This window comes from Brachycentrus maculatus, unplaced genomic scaffold (assembly GCF_059751285.1).
Source record: "Brachycentrus maculatus isolate JH-2025_06_01 unplaced genomic scaffold, ASM5975128v1 h1tg000263l, whole genome shotgun sequence".
Classification (NCBI taxonomy): Eukaryota; Metazoa; Arthropoda; class Insecta; order Trichoptera; family Brachycentridae; genus Brachycentrus; species Brachycentrus maculatus.
In genome coordinates, this window is record NW_028281014.1 from 805253 (window position 1) to 830718 (window position 25466).

At 32.2% G+C, this 25466-nt stretch overlaps 1 protein-coding gene across 5 annotated transcripts in view; it reads left to right on the top strand.

Moving 5' to 3' along the window:
- The window catches only part of chinmo (Chronologically inappropriate morphogenesis), a 144968-nt gene that overhangs the window by 60280 nt on the left and 59222 nt on the right, over window positions 1-25466 (top strand). The window contains exons 1-2 of one of the 5 annotated variants that reach the window (XM_088266218.1): window positions 16151-16166; window positions 22896-23184. The exons of 2 other annotated variants lie outside the window; for them this stretch is intronic. Coding sequence is in view for 1 of the 3 variants with exons in the window: in XM_088266214.1 (XP_088122340.1) it covers window positions 16222-16244 (23 nt within the window). In the remaining 2 variants the exon portion in view is untranslated. Of the gene's footprint in view, window positions 1-16093; window positions 16245-22750; window positions 23185-25466 lie in introns of those variants that run through there. 2 more of the 5 variants (XM_088266214.1, XM_088266215.1) reach the window with 2 other exon arrangements.

Sequence of the window (25466 nt, forward strand, 5' to 3'; positions counted from 1 at the left end):
ATTACCAGCAGCTGCCCGAGGTTGGTAGTTGGTACTCGGGACTGGAGTAGTTGCTAGTTACCTGACTGAAATATAATTTTATGGCTGATCTTTTATTGGAACGGTGTTGGGATATTTAAATGCCATTCGGCAATCAACGTATCATTTTTTATACGTGTAATTACCCCCTAGGAAAATCACTGACCGGCTTAGGAATCCGATCGAATTCGAAAGTGGATTTTACTAACGTAAATTGTTTATACACATTAGTATTATGTTGTAGTTTTTCCTGATCTCCTAATACAAATGGTCCCATTGCGCTCTCCTGGTGTTGTGAATTACACAACACCGCATCGCTCCATGTTTGCTTCTCAACGTCCGCTTGTTAAAGGTCCATTTATGCAGTTGAAATGTCACATGCTATTTCGGCATTGTCAAATTAAATTATTATTCATGGCGATTGAATGCATTCGCAAACATAATAATTGATATGACTCTACTTATATAACCGACCTTGGATCTACGCTAGGGTTACCATATAACTTAATAAAAATGGAGATATATTTATGTTAAAATTGGGACATTTTAAATCTTTTCTTCGTAAGTAAATCAACGTTTCTTTTATCTACTTTATAACTGAGCCCTATTGAAAAAAATGTGGTAACTAAAATCAAATGATACATTTCGTCTTTGACTATCCACAGCAATTGTTTCAAGATATTTTTAATTTGTGTCTTCGGGTCAGAAACACCCAGTGAGGATACATATTTGTAAACTTGAAATTGTCAACATCAATTAAAAATATTGTTAATATAGATATCAAAACGTAAATTTGTTTAGAGAAGTTTCATCGTTCAAAAAATACGTTTTTACCATGCCTTATGTAAGAGTCAACATATGTCGGAAAATATTTTTTCGAGAATATTTTTGTTTACAATCTGAGGAAAATAATGATTCTCGCGTGACAAAAGAAAACAATTTAAAAAAATCCGGGAACATTCATATTTTCACTTCGAACATAATAACGGTTTTTCATCAGTATGAATTAACCCGTGCGTTTGTTAAATTTTCCTGTTGAGCACATTCACCATTATAATGATTTTGCACGCCTGCAAGAGTTGACAGTTGAAACTTGAATATTTTTTTTTTACGCTGCATAATTCAAAACATAGGAGGTCTTGCCCGCTATTCGCCTACCATATGGTAACCCTAGAATAAGCCAATAGGGAGCGGGAATGGTGTGGTGGCGTTGCAACATTGCATTACGAATTAAATTTTTAGCCAAACAAAACTCTTATCGTTTCCGCATTTGGCCTTGGGACTCGATAACGCAATAATTACTCATGTTAACACCGAAAATGTTTAGGCGGAAAAATTACTCTTTTCTTTATTTTGGATTATCATTGTTTTTGAATAACAAACGTCACTGTTTTAATATACAATAATATATTTATTTATCTGCTGTTTTGAGTTCGTATGTTAAAATTTACTCGCTATTTTATGAAAATGTGTATAAGAAGATCTTACGAGTGACGATAAAAATAGGTATTTTTATCAAGCTAATTTTTTTTACTATACAGGCATTTATATATATATATATATATATATATATATATATATATATATATATATATATATATATATATATATATATATATATATATATATATATATAAATATATATATATATATATATATATATATATATATATATATATATATATATATATATATATATATATATATATATGTGTATATATGTATATATATATATATACATATGTAATCTACCTATACATTTTATTAAGTACTTACATATAGTACCTACATAAAACAGATCTACCACCAGATGTCGCATGCGTCGCACTGAATAAAACAAAAGACATCAAACAGAAAAAATATAATATTGATAACTGTCAGAATCAGATAGATAATATTGTAAAGATCAATGAAGAATAAACTTTTATTGTCGTTTCTTTAATTAAAAAGCAACACATTGTTTATTTTATTATTATACATTCACTTTACATATATATATATATATATATATATATATATATATATATATATATATATATATATATATATATATATATATATAATATATATATATATATATATATATATATATATATATATATATATATATATATATATATATATATATATATATATATATATATATATATATATATTTATATATAATTTATATTTATTAATATATATAATATATTTATTGTAATATGTTTGAAGGTTTTTACGGTAATTTGCTAGGTCAGTAACACAAAAACGTATATCTACAAACTGTTTTTGTTTTTCACAATGTTTTTCGTAGATAATTATACCTAGGTCTCTTGTATAATAGGTACAACGTACTACATAAATTATTATTCAAATGGCATTGGAACAGGTTAGTACATATGAGTACATACTACCTCCGTAACATAAGTCTTCATTTATTTCGGCTATACGCAAACTACAATTTGTGCTTTGCAAATGTTCGCATGAGCTTGAAATAGCATTTTAAATCCATAAAATGCGATTGTAATCTTGTTAAGTGTTTTTGTTTTTACGAAAAAGAGTAAATTTATTGAAAATATTAAAAAAATCTTCTCCTGATACTTTGCGGTATCCTTTATAAGCTTTATTAAAATATTAAAACACAAATAGAAAGGTTATTAATAAGGGTGGACGTTAAAGGCATTTTTTTGTATTTTAAATTTATTTAATTCGTAAATTTAAGTGATTGCCATACTTTTTAATATTTTTCCTACCATTTTTCCTGAAAATAAAATTAAAAATAAAACTCACGTTTTAATATAATTTAATCCGTCCTTCATCCCACCTACGCACTTAACAATTATTTTTCTCTGTGTCAAGTTTACTATTGCCTATCCGTTCCTGAAGAAGACAAGATATTTGTCGAAACCGGTTGGAAAATGGTACTTTAAATGAGCGGTTGAAAACATAGTTAGTGTTTATTTTTTAACAGTTGTATGTATGATATAATAGCTTAAGGCTGTTTTTTGCGTTTTAGTTTAGAAGATTGTGCATTATGGAAATAACTCTACTAATTTACAAGACGTTTAAAATAAATAAACGCATATTTTGTTGGTGTACTTAAATAAAAACTAAAAACCATTAGTATTTCAAACTGAAAGTTATCACATTAATTGATTATTTTATTTATTGTTTCGGCATTAACTTTGTGGTAAGACATGTTACAATAATTAAAGAAAACACTTCGTTTTTTACCACTTGAGTTTTATTATAGACGACATGTTTCAGAAGTTAAACTTCCATCATTCAGGTCTGTATCTGTTATTATACAGACCTGAATGATGGAAGTTTAACTTCTGAAACATGTAGTCTACAATAAAACTCAAGTGGTAAAAAACGAAGTGTTTTCTTTAATTATTAATTGATTATGTTTTGTCCGAATTGTTGTCACCCTTAGTAAAAAATTAAATCATTTTCTTAACTTATCCTAGTACCTGCCGACAGAAAAACACTATATGAAATATGCCCACTGCTTTATCAATAATTTGTGAAACCCTCTTATTTCTAATGCATTCTCTATTCTTACTAGGTCAAAATAATCATGTAACCAACAATTTTATGTGTATACCTGACACTATTATGAAAATGCCTTCCCATGCGAAAGTATTCGGTGGTCAGTTATAAAACAAAAAGTGAAAATATAAAACCGAATTTTCTTGTATATTTTGTTTATCAAAACATGTTTTTCATTTTGTAATGATTGCCTTTATAAAAATGCTTGCCTAATGTATTTACTATTTTAGTACTAAAGATTCTCATTGCTCTCCTGTAATGTAGCGATTCTGCAGATAGGACTGCCTTTGTTAAACGTGTATAAATATGTGTAATCGCATTTCCTATTATGCATAATATTTCATTTGTACGTTGTTTGCATACATGTAAATATAGTAAATAAATGTAATATATACATAATAGAAGGTGTTTATCGACTGAACGTATTGGATTCGGTTTCTAGAAACGTTTTGTTGCGTATAGTACATACTTAAGTTTGAAGGAAATGTTGACTAAGTTGATATAAAATTATTTTAAGTCGTTCCTTTACTATAACTTTTATTAATTCATTAATAACAATATATTATTAGATTAGAATTATATATTCATATTGTAATATATTTCTTGTAGAAATTATTTCATCAAAATTCGATTTCGGAGATTAATTTAATATTTTTGAGTTAGGTTATGGTCGTATCGTGGACTTCGAGGCAGAAGTCCGTGACGCGATTCTACTCTCATAACTTGATCGTATGGTAAACAGAAATCTGTTGTGTGGGTTATCTATTTTTGCAGGTGAAGCCAATTTTACAAAAAAAAATACTTATAAAAAAGAAAAGAAGAAATAAAAAGAGCTATTTCAAGTAAATATAACATTATTGCATTGAAAATACAGAAGAAGTGAACATTTAATTTTGGCATCGAAACGCAAGAGGAAAAAAGAATGCTAATTTTTATTTTTTTAACCTTTTCAACTCTAGGCCAAATATTCTGACCTAAGAAATATTTGGTATTTACGCGGTTTTCGTTAAAATATTTCAATGACGTAATTTCATATATTTTATTTTCTAACGCACACAGTTGCAATTTTGATAAAATATAAACTGGAATTTGAAATAATGTTCAGTACGATTAATGCGTTAATCTGGATGGAGTGAGTTGGTTAAACAAAATGACAAAACGAAATATGTACTCAAATTGTCCTAGGTGGTTTTCAAAATAAAAAACAATTTTTTGAATGAAATAGGTAAGTTTTTTTAATGTTAGCTTACTTGTATGCTAAAAAGAGACAATTCGTTGTGGTTGGAAAGGTATAATATGTGCCATATATAAATATATATAATATTGAAAACAAATTAAAATGGAATTAGGTAGGATGTTAGAAGGGATGATATGACATTCAGTCAGTAATCTTCATATTTATAATATTGTGCATATATATATATATATATATATATATATATATATATATATATATATATATATATATATATATATATATATATATATATATATATATATATATATATATATATATATATATATATATATATACATATACATATATGTAAATGATCGAAGTCGGGAAGGCGGATATGAAGCGGTTGGAGAATAAGTGGCCGAGTAATGGTGCCGGGATAATACGTGTGTTATGTACGTCGTCCGACGGAGGTTCCCCGTCCCGACCGCGGCCGCACTATAAGAAAATGGCCCACGGCGCATATACACTGCAAAAAGACAAATGAGCGCGCCCACACAGTCTCCCGCCTATTATTTCTCCGCGCTGGCGCAGCATTTTTCTAGTTGCCCGCCAATCTGCAGAGAGCCGGCCTGTGCAAATTTTTGTTTGTCAAAAATACACTAGGTCGTTCACCTAGCGGGCGCTGTTGCCGCACATCCACGCCGATCGCCGGCCTATTGATAAAAATAATGTATTATGTAACCGACTCCTCGAGTTGGGCCTTGTCCCCCGCTCCCGCCGGCAATGGTGCCCGGTGTGACGATATGCCGGATTGGCGAAGTGCAGGGCCGCCCCGCCCGCGCTCTCGATAAGCGCAGCGTCGCCTATCTGCTTGACCTACTTCGTCCAGCACGGTGCCGCATCCCGGTGTCGTCAAAAATGTGCCATTTTATCCCGAAATTGACACGAATTCTTTCGAAACGTTTTATGCGAGTGTTTTACCTTAGAATTTTCACTCATGAATCACATGAAATTAAAGTAACTTTTAACATAGAGTAAATCCACCCACGAATAGGCACACGCTATGAAACTTAAAAAAGTTGAAGCCTATGTAGGGTCACGATAAGCCGAGTTGCATAAGCCGTAGCTAGATTTCAGAGTCACTTGGACGTTAGGTTATTTAAAAAAAACGAAACATTTTCTTTTGACAATTATTCTGTTGATTATTGAAAAAAAAGCCTATGATATGTTTATCACCAGAATAATTATATTATTTATTGATTGGCAATCATTTTGTGGAATGACATGTTGATTTTTTTTATATTAACACTTTTATAATACTACTTATTGTGTTTTATTTCATTACACACGACTATAAATAATGACAGGTGAATAATGTTTTACTGTTCACATGTCGATGAAAACAATCGTAGTTTCCGAAACTAGTCGTGAGTAATGAAATAAAACTCAATAAGTGGTAAATACAAGTGTTTAAATTTGAATAAATGATCAAAAGTTAATGCCGAATCAATAAATAATATAATTATTCTTTTGAGAAATATATAAAGACTTAAATGACGGACTAATCGTTTATTGTTGATATTTCATTTTTCTACACATTTTTTTAAAATTTAATTTATTTATTAAAACTTCCTGTACAGAAGATAAATTAGTACATTGGCGGGCTTATTGCTAAAAAGCTTTATACTCCAACCAACCAAATATCTGTATTATGTTTTCAGTTCAAATTCAGTAGCTTTTAAATTTCCCTGTTTTAGTACGAGCTCGAATAATATGTATTTGCACTGAGATGGGAGAAAATCCTCTATCGGCTGTACCTAATACTTTGCTTTCATAATATTTATCTTTGTATCGCTTTCCTCTATGTATTTTTCCGCGACGTAAAGTAAGTGTATAAATAGAACCAGACGGTCATGTATATACTTATACATACTTTTACTGCAGACGGTAACATATTTAGGTACTCTATCTCTATACATTATACAGGCCTATCTCATTGTACCAGTTTGTAGATGACTTGAATAAATTCTCGCTTTTACAAAGTCGTCACGATATTCCAATAGCGAGCGCGTTATTGTGTTCTTTTATGCTCTTACGCATTCTTGTTTTTCTAATTTGTTTTGACTATACCGTACTATCTTAGATTTATATTTTTTATGTCTTTATTGTCTCGAAAATCATCCACAAACTAAAATGGTGATACTTTTTGTTTTAGTCTTCACGGTTATTAGTTTGTAACACGTCCATTTCACTGAATACAGATATACTTTTTTAGGTTTGAGTTTTTTTTGTCAGCGGTATAGAAATTTTGTACGTTTGTAACGCGTATGCAAAATAAATAAAACACATTTTATAAAAGTTATTTGGTGCTTTAAAGTAGGATCAATATCAAAATTGAATAAAACATCGTGTTACTCGTATATTAAACATTGTTTTATATCGAAATTATCCATTATTATATTTGTAAATGGCTTCAAGTTTAAAAAAAAATGCAACAAAACTCCACGAAAAGGTTTATTCTTTAAACGCAATTGAAAACTTTTTTGCAACATTTTACGAAAAACAGTAAGAATGCAACCCCGATGACTTAATCGTCTTCAATCCGTCTTCGCACATTCAATTTTCGGAATTTTATCATAGGGATTCCGTGTCTTTTAAGCGTGTAAACTTATAATTCCTGACTTAATATGTCCTGACCAATAATCGAAAATAATTATCTGTAAGAAATATCTGTTATTTATGCTAACAAAATCAACCGTTAACCTGACGTTTCTTGTACAAACAAAAGCGTATAAAAAGTGCGAAAATTATAAAATGATGACAAGTTTCTATTTATCGTGTTTGGAAATTTCGTTAAACTAAGCAATACGGGGCTGCATTATTTAAACTTAATAGGATAATACACAACGGTAATTTACTAGATAAATTTAAGTTTAAACTGGGATATTGGATGTTAAATTACCCCTACTCATTTTTAAGGACACATTTCAGAATACGGGTACAATTCTTAATACTTTATAAAATATGAATTTACCAAGTTAAAACGAGTATTACTTAAGAAATAATAAATAATTATCAAGCATCCCTTTACAATGAAAGTGTGTAGTTTTCGCAAAATGATACCATAAATAGTGTAAGGAAAAGCTTTAAATGCGGCCCTGTAGTGGCCGTCAGGCTGCACCGCCCCGAGTGGTGTGCAGCCCGACGCCCGCTGCTGCTGCCCGCTGCCTGCGGCGCTGTCTCCAGCGCCCCCCGCTCCCTCCGCCACCCCGCTCCGCCCCGCGCCTAGGCGAACATCTTCTGACGTTCGCGGTAATCTATTTTTATGCAATTCGGTTTTTTGTTCGCCCAAATGACCGTGTATGTTCCAGTTTGCAGCGCCTGTATGCTTATGGCGCGCCGCGCTCGCCTCCCCGAGCCCTGACTGCGGCTGCACGCCCGAAAGTGTTACATCATGCCGGCAGAATGCAAGGTTTTTCCTTGTCGCAGTTTTTTGCTTGTTTTCGTTCTTTTTTTATCGCTATTATTTCACGATGACGTTTTGGACGCTCTTGAACTTTGGCGAGATTCATTCTCGTTCGGTGTGCAGCGATGCCGCGGGATGTGTTACGGCGCAATACGATAATTGTATGCACGCTAACTTCGGCCGGGATATACAACGTTGCAGATTCGGTTTTTGTCCGTTCGAAGCTTGCATTTTTTGTGACTCGGCAACTATATTATGCTTTTGATGATGTAAGTTTCCTTTCGTTGGAGCCGAATGCGATTTGCATTTTTTTGTACGGACCGGGTTGTTATTATGCGAGTTGATTGCACAAGTCAAGGTTACGGGAACCATTAAGTTATGCGATGTCTTTGTTCCCACCTGAAAGTTCAATCACTCGTGTGCTATGTGCTTCCTTAATGGCACGATCGAACTCCGCTTTTATAGTGTAGGTGCATTTTTTGCGCATATTGCATATACGTGTTTTTTTACATCGGCATTTTAAAGCGAACGCTGATTTATATTTGGAAGACTTTTACAATGAGGTCTATCGATAATTCTCGCGCATGTATAGGGCATTCAATTTGTGAAGGCGGTTCGTTATTTTATATTATTTTTTTGCAATTACCATATTATTCCGTCACTTAGTGTTATTGACACATTCAAGGTCTAAATTTTAAATTTATAGTTTTTCGGGGATTTCAGTTAAAAAGATGCGGAAATTTTACTTAACTTATCGCCGGCACACAAATATATTTAATGGATTTTATAAAAGCGTCGATTAACTTCTTCGATTTTTCTCGAGACCTTTTGAAAATTATACTGTACTCGTATATAAATTAGTTCAGTGCAAACTGTTTTATGTATAAAAAAAATGTTACCGATACAAATCAGCTTTATTAATAAATAAAAGGATAAATTAGTAGACATTAAAAAACTAATAAGTAATCATTATTTTTAATTCATATCTCAAAAAAACATTCCTAATTTTATAAAACAGAGAAATAAAGAAAATAATTGGAATATAAATAGAATATAATAACGTAATAGTTTGTAACGATAATGTATAATACTAGCGAAATTTTGTGCAGAACCTGTGTGTTTGGGAATTAAGTACATGCATCCAAAGATTAATATTGAATAGTGATGCAAATTATTCATGGGCAATTTAAAACTTCAGCAAACTGTCATGGTGGCTAGTGGTGTGAAAAATGGCTTCGCAACCTGGGATATTTCCATTCAAGATTTATATTTTTTCATTTTGGCACCGCGGACAGCTTTGGAAGATATTTATGATGTAAATTAAGGTTTAAATTAACTTGTTTCCTGATCAATCTATTGCATGAATATAAAGTTCTTAATATTAGTTTTATAGTTCATGTGTCGCTGAATCACTCACCCCGGAAAGATTAAGAAAAAAACTTTAGTGGTGGAAAAGAAATATGATAGGGAGGGGCAGTGGCGAGCACAGAGAATTAATTAGGGTAGGAAGTAGAGGTTGGTAGTAAGGTAAGCTGGTACTACTTACTAGGATAGGCAGTAGAGGTAGGTAGTAAAGTAAGCTAGGTACTACTTAGTAAGGAAAGGTAATAATAATAATAATAATTAGTGTAATTTGGATAGCGCCATTTTCCTAAAGGGCGCTTATGAAGACGTGCATAATAATAATAGGATGATTATGATAGGTACTGGTTACGTTTTTAACGTCAAGTTTGGACGTGGTGCTATTGTATTTGAAAACTGTTACTTAAGTAAAAAACTAATTTATAAATTTAGTTTTATTAATTAGAGCATATAGAATTATAAACACCCTTTTTCTTACGGGAAACAAAACCACGATAACGCGCGTTGATATTTAGAGTACATATTTATCGTTAATTAATACAAATTTAGGTCAATGTTGCGCATAGTACTCACAAGGTTCGTCAAAAAAACAACGTTGTCCCTTTTTGTTGATTTAATTATCATGAATACAGTGGCGGACAATGAAATCTCTGAATTGGATTTTTTAGGGTAAAGGTAATTGGTATTTTCTGCGTATGTTGCTCTGTTGAGTAAGGTATATAACGTAATCAAATAAATTGATACAAATCCTTTTTATTTGACTGAGCCGGGAGAAATTAGTTTAATTAGTAGGATAGCATTTCACGTCAGTATTGAAAATAAAACACCCAATTCTACTGTAGTAGATAAGGGTAAACAGAGAGCATGGAACGCCACACTCTTCTGTCCTAACATACACTCCTCGTTTTCTTCACATCCACACATGTAGTCATACATGCCCTCCGATTACGCAGACTTTTGACAACACCAAATTTTAGGTTCTGATTGATCTGATCGTGCCAAGTCTCTTTCGGCCGTTCTCGTTCTGTTAACGTTCGCTACATATATTTTCTTAGTTAATCTCTCATTATTCATTCGCATCACATATACATACCACCTAAAAGAACTCTTTGATATATTAATACGCGTTTCATTAAATGAGTTACAATGCCATGTATCGTAGAGAATTTTTTCATAGATATTAAAAAAAACGCATCAATTCCTGAAATTCAAATAGGATAAAAATTTTGTTCAAGGAAATAGCCACAAAGCCTCTTTTTTAGGGTATGAAAGATAAATATGAAAAATAAATCAAACATTAATAAAACACCCAGACTCATTTAAAATAAATATAAGAAAAATCTAAATTTGATTAGGAATATGGAATAATTTTAAAATAAATAATTCCATTGAAACCGTATCAATACCGTTATTCAAAATTGATTGATGAATAGGTTGAAAAATAATTTATAACTTTTTTAACCGCAATTAGTTTGTACACTTAACATATAAAAAAATCATTTGATTTTGTTTATTTGCACAGATACTGTTTTGTTTAAGTTTCGAATAATTTCTGCTTCTTATAAACCTCCCCTAATCCTTCAGTACTCCTTAAATACTATACAGTCTTATTTAAATCGAATGTTTTAAGACGTCGTTTAAACTATTCGGATATTCATGATTACTTTTTCAACTTATCTAATGATATGAGCTAACATAAGGCTCGTGCCATGGTGTTCGTATTTTTGTTGTTATTGAAATGACAATAAAAGCGTATATTATCTGTCAAATTAATTTTTGTTTGTAATATGTCGCTCTTATTAAAAATAGGTTACTTAAGTTTAAGTTCGTATTTGAAGCTTTGTCATAAAAAAAGGTAAAAATATTTATTGTTATGCAGATTGCCTACTAGCAGGTGCTGTGATTGCTATGCAGATTTCTTTAAAACATGTGCAGTATTTGGAACACCGACTTAATATGCGTATTTAGTGCACACCTATTGAAGTGAAGGTCATTAATGAATTTTAATTGTTTTATTTGTAATTAAGAATAAAAAATCTCTTATTTTTGCAACACGCAGTGGCAGTTTAATAAGACCGAAAGCAAAATTGTTTTTTAATAAAAGAAATAATGAAAATATAAATACTTGATTTTAAGAAAACGTAATCACTAATCGTTGCTACGCATAAATGTATATTTATATAAATATATATATATATATATATATATATATATATATATATATATATATATATATATATATATATATATATATATATATATATATATATATATATATATATATATATATATATATATATATATATATATATATATATATATATATATATATATATATATATATTTATATATATATATATATTTATATATTTATATATATATTTATGTATATATATATATATATATATATATATATATATATATATATATATATATATATATATATATATATATATATATATATATATATATTTACATATATATATATATATATATATATATATATATATATATGTAATAAAATAACTAGGTACCTACCTATACATTTTATTAAGTACCTACAAATAGTACCTACATAAAACAGTTCTACCACCAGATGTCGCATGCGTCGCTCAGAAGAAAACAAAAGACTTCCGATAATATTATTAACTGTCAGAATCATATAGATATATAAATTATTGTAAAGATTAATTAAGAATAAACTTTTATTGTCGTTTCTTTAATTACAAAGCAACACATTGTTTATTTTATTATTATACACCCACTTTACAAATTATTTACACTTAATTTTCAAAAGGAAAATATTACCACGTTATATATATATATATATATATATATATATATATATATATATATATATATATATATATATATATATATATATATATATATATATATATATATATATTTATATATATATATATATATGTATATATATATATATATATATATATATATATATATATATATATATATATATATATATATATATATATATATACCTGTTCACATGTTTATATTATATTTTAAGCCAGTTATTTAAACGTCAGAAGGTATATATACAATTACATAATATATAAAAAAAAAATATTTTCCAACCTTTGGCATGAAGTGACACAATAAAAGAAAGATAAAAAACGAAACGTTTATTTTTGTAAATCGTCGGTGAAAATCTAAAATGCTGCTAAGGATGAAATAATTGTAATTAGTTTTGTGTTCTTAACGAGAGCATTTTTAAATGAATTAGTTGGGCGTAAAAACTATACACAAGTTACAAACATTATTTAACTAGAATACAATTAGCACATCTTTATTTTAAAAATATGTAACGAAATATAATTTTAATTGTTTTAAAATTTTAAAACGTACATTTTTATTAAATACTTGAATGTCGACAAGTCGAATAAGTTTAGTCATAGAGACTAATAATATATCTCGTGTTGTTGTAAATAATGGACATGAAAACATTTTTCTCGAAATTTGTGGATTGATCGCTTACGTTACAAATAAACGGGGATTTATTCATTCAAATTTTATTCCAAATATTTGTCTTGTATATGTATAAATATATTTATATTCTCACATATAAAATTATTATATTATATAAAAATAGGTATGTAATATTTTTTTTAGTTTAACATTTTTTTCAGGCATGCCTAAGCGGCTTGTGTGAGGCAGAATGGGGTCTAATCTATGTAGAATCCCTGGCTCTAGAGTTCGCGACATCATGGGACCACAACCCGATTTTTCAGTTGTTTGGCCTTGTTATTAAATGTTTAAATGTTTGTACTGACATCGTAGATCGTTTTGAAATTAAATAAGATTTATTTTAGAAACATCAAAAAACTCGTGCTACTAAGAAGTTACCATAATCCTCGCAAAAATACGAGAAACGTTAATCCTCGGCGGAAGTGAAAAAAGTGAAAACGCTTGTTAATTTTTAATCAGCTGTACTTTTAATTAGGCAGCTGTTTTTCGCGAGTGAGTTACGCAGTATTTGTAAAGGACATTAAAAAAAGAGTTTTTTAGAAAAACGTAGTAATATATTTTTATATCACAATTTCATTTAGCGGAAGGTTCCCTTACAGTTTCACAAACTATTTAAAAATAATAATAATCATAATTGTGAATAATTTATTAAGGGCCATTTTCGTAAAATACTCGAGAGCGCTTCAAGGGCAATTTGCTATGCTTAAATTACGTCTTCTTTATTTGTGTTTAAGCAGATTCTGGCAGAACATCATCAATATGACGAAAATTAAGAAAAAACACAAGTACTATCATGCATGTGTACGAGGGTTGATTGATGTACTCCACCCTCATCTTATTTTCGACGTACTTTCCCCAGACTTGTATGCACTCCTTCTGGCGATATTCATAAACATTTGAATAACTTCCTGTTTTTTTTCGACCCCTATGTGATAAAGTTTGGTTTCAAAACTGTCAGCGGAGTTAGAGTTTCTCTGCATGGTCTTTCGCGAAAGATCTTTAGTTAAGTTTAGTGATGGATCCATGATTCGTCCGTGGTTACATATAACGATTGAGAATGTCTTGTTTCTCGAAGAAACTTCTTGCAAGTTTTTTAATAGATTTATATTATCCACTGACACTTCGTGATGGAATTGCATTTTTAATATGTTATTAAATTAAAACCAATATTTTTAGCTTTTCCACTTTATTTTTATTTGACCAGCGACCGGGTTTCGTCGTTACCGACATCATCAGACTGGTCCAGTCTGATGATAATATATTAAAATGCAATTCCATCACGAAGTGTCAGTGGATAATATAAATAAAGTGGAAAAGCTAAAAATATTGGTTTTAATCTAATAACATACTTCTTGCAAGTGTCCGAATGAATATTAATTAATTGTGGGTTTCAGCATTCGAGGAATTCATTTTTCCGATTTTCGTTTTATCTTCAAAGCTTCCTTTATTATGTGTTGTGCGGTTTGGTGTTACACGCCCACTTCTTAGATCTCTTTGATGGTTAACCTATTATTTTTTATCGCTGTTTCTTTACTTAATTGAGGTTGCAGTGGTCATAGGAAGCCTTCTTCTATGTTCATAGTCAACTAAAGGCAGTTTAGGGGTGGAGCGTATTAATCAACCCTCATACATACGCGGTATGATAAAATCTTTTTTTTTTATCACAACTTGAAATCTCAACTCAAACTCCGGTAAGATTTTTAGCCTTGCAATCTATATTGATATCGTCGGGTTATTTCATAAAACGTATTACTTTATCTGGATTCAATTGAGAGAAAAAAAATCGACCGAAAATTATTAATTATATTTTCTTGTGTTTCTTATGTAGGAATGTGATTAGAAATCAATAAATTCGATGCTAAAACTGTTTTTTTCTCTATCCCTTAACGTTAGCCCAAACGGAAGTAAACACTTTAAGGGTTATGCAGAAGATATGTGTTATTAAAGGCAAAAAATTCAAAGTATAGCGACATCCAAGAAGTTTGTTAGTCCATTTAATTCTACAATTTTACTTTTTTATATATGTATTTATTTTGCATCCATGTCAACATAAGACTAATCACCATAATAATATAATATCCGTTGTGATTTGGAAGTTCTCTCACCCAATTTAGGTCGAATGATCTAAATCAACATGTCGTTTCTTTTGTTTACTAAAGCCTTCGAAACACCTGAAAATACTAATTACGTCGTCATTTGCGTTTCACCGTGTCAATAACTGTACCAATGCACATGTTCTATATTACATGTCATGATATCAAAACAAAAGCCCATAAATCATACAAATTTCACAGCTGTTTTTAATCGGTGCACTTACTAAAATAACCTGAGCCAACTTCTTTTCAAAAGTGTAAAACATTTATATGTTTAGTTAATGTTGATTATGATCAATGTCTTTTCATGACCTAGCCATATGTTTTTGACCCTAGATAAACATATTTTTTTAACGTAATCCATACGTACCAAAATAATAAAACTGTCGTCTTTGTATTTATTATAGTACTTTTAGAATTTTTATTTATTATATTATGCAAACTGTCTCTTACGCCGCATTTCTATAAGAACTGAATTCTCAGTTTGTATTTTTAAATGATGTGCATCGTATTTTATTTATTGTTTCGGCATTTACATGTTGAAATTATTAATGTAAACACTTGTTTTTTTACCAGTTGAGTTTATTTTATGACGACTAGTTTCGGAAGCTAAGCTTCCATCTTCAGGTCAAAATGTAAATATGTGCATCGTAGTTAGAAAGTTAAGAATCGCGTATCGGGTAAAGTAGTTCGGTGGAATGTGAATGTGTTCGGATAGTATGTAGTGTTAGTAGGGCATATGGATGCGGCCGAGAAAGCGAGAGTGAGGACGCATCTCGTCTCCAGGAAGTAGCAGCGATCGCCGGTGGAAGTGTGCCGACACTTTCCCGGTAGTTTTCCCTCGCATGTAATCGAAGCATCGATTCCGCGACGCCGGCGGCTCGGGGGTGGCTGCGCGCGCCGGGCAGCGCCGCCCCCTCGGCCGCGGCCGGCGGGGTGCGCGCGGCCGGCAGTCGGTAGCGAGCCGCCGCCGCAGTGGTATGCCCGCCGCGACGCCCGCGACCCTCCCGCGCTAATCCCACAGGTGAGACGAGCTGACAGGCGGCCGGCTGCATCGCCGCTACCTCCAGCCGCGATTTATGCGCAGGAAATTCACAACGAAGTGAGTGCCCCCATTGCCATCTTGAGGTGTTGTCGTAGATTTGTCACCATCCTTCATCCCATCATTTCCGCAACACGACGTCTCCATGCACACGAATGACATATATACTACTTCCAACTGCGTATGCGTGCGTTCCTTACGCATACGCGTCCCTCCTGCCACGGTCAAACAATCGTACGGAACTGTATTTCTATTCGGCTCTAATACGAATGGTACTCTTAAAGGCTATTTAGATATCGATAAAATGCTTGCGTCATTTTGTTTATACAACAGATAATATACCATTCGTAGTTGCCCTTGAATCCACGGTACATCGGCGCCTAGTTATCGTAGCCAGTCGTTTTGGCTTTCAGTAAAAAAATACTCTCAAACTTAATAATTCCCATTTAGGTAGATATGTCATATAATAATCAATTGTTATCCAATTATTTCATTTTACCTCCGCATTTGTCACATTTGATGTTTTGAATGTCCTAAATGTTTGTATATGTAATGTTGTTTATGGAATAAATAGTTGTTTGTGTATTTATTTATTATTTATTTATTACATACTCGTATAATTGAGATCTGTTTTAATACCTAATCCAGAGTTTGATACCTGCAAGTCATCAAGATTCGTTTTCTCCGAAAACGATTTGTACGTAGTGCGTAGTATAATGGAAAATTCAAGCTTAATTGTGTACACACACACATTGGAGCGTGTAAACATTTTGTTTTTTATGTAGGCTATCTTATCTTTGCTATTTCTCATGAAACGCACCAATTTGCAGTGAACTATATTTGGGTTATCTGGGTCTGGGTTTTTAAGTGTGAAAAATATTTTCAAGTATTTCCTCGTTATAATCTTGCACATAATTGTGTGATGTAATAAAAAATAAATTATGCACTCAAATAATAATGTATGTACTTCGCTTAAAGATAAACGTAAAACAAATGTAGCAACTTGCGTTACATACGTCTCATGAGATTATTTAGAATATATTAAGTTTTTAAACAATATTTACGCTTTCATTTTTATATGTATATAACATATTACCATATATTCCGATCTTTTATTATAAAATCGCGCTGGAATTAACTACCGTGGCGTTATTTTCATTATTTAATTATTATTATTTGTCCAATAAACGTTTTAATTTAAGAAAAAATAATAATGAGAAATAAAGTAGGTATTCATCCAACGTCTTTTATTAACACAAAAGTACATTTCAACGTACATAAAAAAGGTTTTTTTTTCCTTATTATTTTGTACATTAAGACACTGAACAGTTTATTTTGGAAATTTAAAATCTTTTAAATAGTTTGTAGATAGCTTTTATTTGAAATTACATAAAAGAAATAAGTCTCAACGTTTCAAGTGTCTCAAAAGTGACATGATAAATGTGCTACCATTATGGATCATTATTGCTTAAAAGAAAGCAAATTGTTCAATCTGCAATCACATTAAAAGTAATCTTCAATTTTATTTTTGTATCTCGGTTTTTTTCATCATGCATTCGGTATATGCGTAAATTCCAAGTATTCACAATAACAAACTAATACGTAGGTACTATTTAAGCACCTTTTATCTTTATGATTCCCAAAATATGGTGAAATCAAAAGTAGGTACAAGATATAACAACATGCCGTCATTATTTCTACCAGCAACTTCTTCGTCTATCATCTTTGAATCAATATTTTTTTAGTTTTCTTCTTAATATTATTATTCTACTCATATATCTACTTAATATATTATTATTTGATGCTCCATGAATTGACGTTTGTAGATAATTTAAACTGATTTTTAGTGACTGCTTCATGAAAGTCAAAATACATTATATCTTATTGATTACAAATAAGTATGCTTTATTATTATAAATTCCAATAATATTTATAATTTTACAATAAGAAACTTTTCAAAATTTGTGAGTTTGCAATACTTTTATTAGTCATATTATGACGTAGATTGAGGCGCATTGTGTGCAGAAATATGAAAAATAAACGTCACCCAACCGAATAATTGAGATCTCATTGTTATAGAATATTCAATGTAGATTTGCATTTTTGGGGGAAACGTGTTTATATTAATAATGTTCAAAATCACACGCTTCAGTGTGAGTAGTTTATTTTTATACATGTGGTTGAATGTTTTGTTGTTAAAATAAATAAATAGAAATTGTTTTACAGTTTTCAATTTCTTTTATTTTTTATGAAATGCAGTTCCATCAAAAAATGGCTTTCGATAATTTAATTTTGTTCTTAAGTAACTTTTGTTTTTACTTTCCTAAAAAGACTGCATTTAATTTAAACGAGATGATAGTTTCCATTTAATATTTTTTTTAATTGAAAAAAAAACTAATGGTCCCCAAAACATTTCAGCTTGTTGTTCGTTGTTTACATCTGAAACTTGAATTTATTTAATAAAACTGTAATTTCTTGATTCTGTCAGTTGGTAGGTACTTCATAAAAAATCTTATTAGGGGTCCACAGGAAGCAAATAAACTTATATATATGTATTTCTATATGAACTCGCCATATGTCTTGCCACATGACACGATGAGGCTAGTTGAGGTATGTTTGGACTCAGACCGAATGTACGGTATTGGTGTCGGCCCTTTGCATTCCACTGCATGACCCATTTTCCCCTCCGGCCGAATGAAGCTGCGCTTTGGGCCAACGCTAAGGGCCCGCTTGTGCAACCGGACGATTGCGTACTCCGAACGCGGCTCATAAACCTATGTATCCACCAATTTGTCTATATGAACAATATCCATACATATGGTACATATTGTCCCTCAATATGGACTTCGGCTGCCCGGATATTTTGCCATATGGGAGATAAATACAACTACATTCGTGATTTTTATTTCATAGGGCGGCAGTTAGCTTATTCGTTAATTAATATGCACAATCATATGTCTTTTTAAAATCAACATGGCTAACACATTCCTGGAATAGTTTGTCGCCTTTAAAAATTCTCACGGTTTGCGTTGTTAGTTTGTGTATTTGTATAGTATTTGCACAATAAGAAATGACACGCAATACCTGATTTATTGACATCTGTAAACAAAAATAAATAAATTGAATCGTTAAAAAAAATTGAAACTCGATAAAGTAAATGAGAAAAAAATCGTTTGCTCTGGAAACGTCTTTGTTTAAAAACATCTTATTGCATTTTAAAGATGATGTAATTATATTTCCTCCTTCTAAGCGCCGGCGTCGCGGGTATCCTGTGTTGACTGTGCATTTTCCAGGAATAATTATTGTAGCTAATCGTCATTGTTACAGTTTCTCCGAATACAGATTAAGTATTTCTACAATACATTTTGTAACATCTTTAGTAATTATTTATCTTATTCTTTATGTTGAGTTAGATGAAAATTTAACAAAAAAATCAAAACTCTACCTATTGGAAACCTGTCATAATCATGAAATAACTCTTTATTTTAATAGTATTGAAAAATAGTTTTGGAAATTTTGATTCATCTTAAGGACACCTCATCGTATTAGTGCGGTGATAAATCGACTGTGATTATATGAAGTAGGATGATAGGTCCCGCGCTCAGATTGATTTTTTTTTTTAAATGGGATGTGTATGGCGTAAGTGAAAGATCTCAGGATGGTAGATATAACTTCTTTGTGGTAAATGATTTGGAAGAGAAATGATAGATACTTTCAGAAAGGAAAGGAGAATAGCAGCAATGAATTGGGTTGCATAGCAGTATTCGTACAAATTTGTGTGACTTATATGTGTACTGCTAATATGTATGAATCTCGCTTTGGAAGGCAAATATCATTGTATATTGTTTGTTTAAAAAGTGTATATATATTTAAATTTTACTGTACACACGATAATATTGGTGTATATTTTATATAATTATTTGACATCTATCGTAGTTTATTTTATTGGTGATAGTCAGTTTTACGCGTAAATTTACCACATGGGGATTGCTCGTTAGTAGTGCGTCATTTAGATGCTAATTATTTTCTTTATTTCACATATTTTATTTGATAAAGCGTAATCTTTTTAAAAAACCATATCTCGACACGTTAAGGTAATGTTATTCGAAGGGTATATGTAGACGATTATTTGAATGGACATAAACACACGATATTGCCATATGAAAGTTAAATATGCCCGAATCACCTGTCGAAGGTAGTTTAGTGCCTACTTAAATTTAAAACTTTTTGGGAACAAGGTATTTATTTTGATTGCAAGATGAAGACGACCCGACGTATGCGAGGCTCAATCAACCAAAATATCCGCCATCATCGCGTTGAATACAAATTGTTCATTCATACCGAAGTTTATGACGCAAAGTATAATGGAAAATAGATGAGGGTTAATTTTTGTTTTTAGTTTAGTGTAGGTATACATTATTGTTAATTTTACGTCGGCACATAATGTTGTATACGTGTTCCTCCGGTGTGAGGCCTAAAGAGTTTATACCGGCGTATTTTGGCGCCCTTTGTAAAAAGATTCGCTTACAGCCGTCTTTTGAATGTAAAATGTTGAATGCTGTCCTAGACATTGCAAAAACCTTTTCAACCCGATTTGGCCTTGTACCGGCTGAAGTCTTTGTACCCACTTCCCTATTGTTGGCTAGTTCCCGCTACGGCAGTGACTAGATCAAGTTTTTTCTTTTCGTTTCGCGCAAGTACATTACTTTTACCCTGGATTTTGCAATGAAATCGAAGGGGCGCGGTAATGTATAATAGATTAAGCTCGTCAACATCTTAGCGCGTTTCTAAGGACTTCCTCCCTCGGGTGTAATACTATTAACACTTGCTAGTAATTTAGTTGTCCCGATCGGCCATGCTCTCCGCGTGGTCTCCTTTCGAGGGTCCACACACAGTGCGCAGTGAGGTAGGGAGATTGGACCTGCTCGGACTACATGTTCGTCCCTCTTTACATTACGATATGCATACCTACATATTCGTACATGCTAGTATAACATTACCGAGATTACGTAAATAATGTTTAAACGCAGTTTAATTTTTTAAGTTTTTTCTTTAAACAGGAACAATAAAATGTTCACATCCAATACAAAATAACCACATCAAAATTTTTGTCAATATCGTAGACTACAATTTTTGAATTCCGTTGAATTCAATATTTTTTTCGAGTTTCTTTTTTCTTTTACCTTATTAAATAAAGATAAACGAAAAAATATAAATCTGAATTTTTTATGATTCTTAAATATCTTTAGCCTGGGATATCTCTAATTGATAAAAAATAAAAATGTTGATGAGGTTTTCTTGGATCGAGTGATCGATATGTATGTAACATACACGTACTTGTAGATATATCTACATTTTATAAACATAATGTCTTGTTTATAATAACAACAACAAAAATCAGCTACATTCTTTAAAAAATATCTTCCTTCTTTTATACTTATTCAGTATTAATAAACATCAGAGAATCTCAAATTTTATGATTTGACGATCAATTTACGCATATTCGATATCTTGTGTTGAGATTTTTACAGATTTTTTATTAATCTCTGAGCCATTTAGAAATTCAGTAAGTCGTAAATTGATCCATGAATTTAATGAACGTATTATTTTGTAGGACCACGGTTATGTTACTAGTTGGACCGGTTGGTAAGAAGTACATAATTTTTTTGCACCTGTTTGATCAGAATGTTTTAAGTGAGTACTTTAATTTATAAATTTTCTTTGATCGCCTTTTATCTATGATCCTCTGGAATTCGCTATTCTGGTTTAATTTTTTTCTTAACAATTTTAAATTTCTCTTATCACGTGTGTTTAAATTTAACGGTATCGTAAGAATTACGAATATTTGGAATATTATTTTGAGAATTTCGACTTCATAATGTAAGTTGCCGGTAACCTGCGCTAGTCGCATTATTTTTAATTAAACCTTGAGAGTTTTTCATTCTAGTTTTTATTGCTTTACAATGAAAAACGCGACTCGCAAGCACAATAAAGTATTCGAGATATTTCCGGCGATGAACATGCAGACGATCGTGGAACACTAAATTTTACTTTAGAAAAGTATACTTCTTCGTTTTATTATCTTTATTTATTTAATAATTGGGTGGGTTGTAATTTTTTAATAATAAAAAAAAAACTTAGTTATATATCAATTTTTTTTCTCTTTTAAGTACATTATTTAAAAAAATACAAATATAAGAGCAAGAAAATTAGAGCCCTTATCGAAGTTAGTAGTAAGCGGACGGACTACTCGGAGCTAGGTGTAGAAAAGGCGATGCCTGGAGAGCTCGGGGCGCGCGGTGCCTCGGCGTTGGATGCGCCGCGCGGCGCCGGGCCGCGTCGTGCCGCACCGCGCTGCGCCGCATTGCCTTCTATCATAGAAGATCGCAAATTTGAATAGCGAACAGCGCACGTAGGATGTCATAATGGTGTTTACGCAGTGGCAGGAGGGACTAGTGCAGGGGGAGGGGCAGGGGGAGGGGGAGCCCGTAACCTTGCGAGCGCCCCCCCCAAAATTCTGCATTCGTCAGATTTCGGCTACGTCGCCTTCGTCTTTTTCCAAGCCCGCGGTCTCTCGCTCGCTCGGCCCGCGAGTAGTGCGTGCCGTTTTTTCGCCGTTTCACGCGGCTAAATTTTCTATTCCGCCTCATTTTGCGGCAGTCTCACGTCCCGAGTGCATTACGTACGTTCCGATTCTAAATTAAATTAAAGGTTTACTACGGAACTCGCATTTAGGCAGTGACACGCGTGGACATACATCGGTCGACCTATCGCGAGTTTTAGTGCTGGGTGAACTGTTCCGTAGCGCCCTTAGCGGCCCGTTTGCGGAAGTAGAGGAGTACGGAAGTAAGGAAGTAGGGAAGTACCGTGCGTCGGAAACCTGTTCCGCTCCAGGAAGGGATGCTCGGCTGGCCCTAGTGTCGTGGATCGAGTGTGCGCTTTCTGGACTATACAAGGCTCCCTTGAGGATATGTCTCCGAAAGGAATATTTCTCGATTAGGTATGTTGTCATCTCTTCTACTCTTACTAGTGTATTTCTGGTTGTGCTAGAAAGGCACATTTTACATTCATCTTCTCTGCATTATTTATGTCATATTATTTGTAGAATATAATGTGCGGCACACGTGCAATTTATTGCTAACATATTCGTTACATTTAATATTTCTCATAACGTTTATTTATGTATTTTTAAAATTTATTATTGCATATTAGAAACCAGATGTATGATCTGTCTTTTGCATAAGTTGTTTTATTTCCATAAAGAGCTTGAATATAATTTCTTTTACAATGATCGGAATTTACTGTGTATTTTTCAAAAATACACAGTAAATTCCGATCAGTGTGTATTTTTTAACATATTCAAATAAAATACTGTGTTTTTTTTTTCAAAATTACAATTAGAAATATAATGTTTCTTTATACATTATATTTCTAAATTGTTAATATAACAAATAAAATTTTGTTGATTCGTAAATATACACGCTAAGGGGAGGTACTGTAAGGTAGTTTTGAGATTCGTAAACAATCTATATTATTTTAAATTCGGATAATTTAAAATACCGCCGACTGTACCGGTGTTCTTAAATCTTAAGTCGCTCCGCAAGTTTCATAATACTGACATGTTGGGGAGCTCGTTAATTGCATAATTGAGAACATATTTCCATATTTCGTTTGTAATGATTCGCTATTGCTCTTTTGGTAGTAGGTACCGTCCCGAAACCCCCATTTCGCAGGACCGGTTAGGCCGGTATTCCGGAGCCGTTTCGGACTCCGGCGATCGGAATAGTAATGAGGGAATGTCGCTATTTATTTTCCGAAAGATTTTTATTCGGATCGGCGATAGTAGTATTTTGCGGAGAGGTTTGTCAGTTCGGGTCTGGCTGGCCACGTGTTCTCCGCTCCCACTCCGACTCCGGTACTAGCGCAACCTTCTTCACTCGACTGATGCATGCTACTCTAGTTCCTAGCCCCGCTGCCATTTAGAGGCAACGCGTAAAACGAGGCGTTTCCAATACACCCATCTTGGAGCTCGGTCAACAAACTTTACCGAACTTTTTCCTTATTGGCTTCTAATTCTCGGCACGGCGAGGATCGGGTATGGCGGAGTGATGTTATGCGGCGATATTACAAAATGAATATCTATCTCTCCGTAATCATAACACCGTAGCATTTTTTATGTTTTGATCGTCGAGCTGTGCGCCGAAAACGGTTTTGTTGTTTGTGTCGCATTTGAGAGTAGCAGTTGTCTCTTTCGCGCGAAAATGAATAAGGCCAATGTCAAGTTTCCTCAGTTTGGTGTGTTCTGTTCTCTGTTCGGGCTTTGTGCACAGCACGAATTACAAATGAATGCGGAAGGGCTTTTTCCCCGCAGCGGGTCCCGATATAAGGTTTCCACTGGTCTCGAAGGGCAGAGCCGCACTCGCACGCGCACTTGACCTTCGCCGAGATGATGACTTCTTTCATTTTTTTAACCGCTGCCATTAATTTATACACTTTGAAGAAACCAAAGTACAATATTGATATTACAAATATACGTAATTGATGATAAATTTGTATGCTGTGGGCCTTGAATTACTGTTTATTGTAGGTTTCAACATTATGCTAACACTTTCAAATCACGTACTTTATTTCATTGCATTAGGCTTTTAATTTTTTTTTACAAATATTGTTATTTACTTATGTTTTTAATGCATGTTTTATTGATTTTTAGTATTACACACGGCCTTTTATGGTAAATACAGCTTATGAATGAAAATATTCACACCTTGTAAACATTGTGTTGTTAAACTACACAATACCTCTCAGATATATTAATGTTAGGGTTTTAAAAATAAACACATTATTACGTTTAAGGTTAGTTGCTCGGAGAAAAGATAATAATACCGTGCGACATTTCATGATTCCATTCATGTTATTAGCTCCTCAGATAATCGAACTTTACTGCCCTGTATTAAAAATAATAAAGGGAAACGAAAACAATGTATGTATTTATATATAAATTTATAAACATCGATATTAAAATATCATTAATAAGTTCCGTTTTATTATAAAAATACTTTAAACACGTAAACAAACAGATGTGAGTAATTGTGCGATTCTTTCAAAAGGTTTGGAAGAATTGCACTACTCATATCAGTTTGTTTATACAAAAATACGTTACGCTTCAAACAAAATGGCGTAAAAATGAAATAGAAACCTTTTAAAATATCAACTAGGTGTGTAATCAATCCCCCGATATATTTTTTTATAAATTAAAAACCATAAATTATTCAATTTGACCAC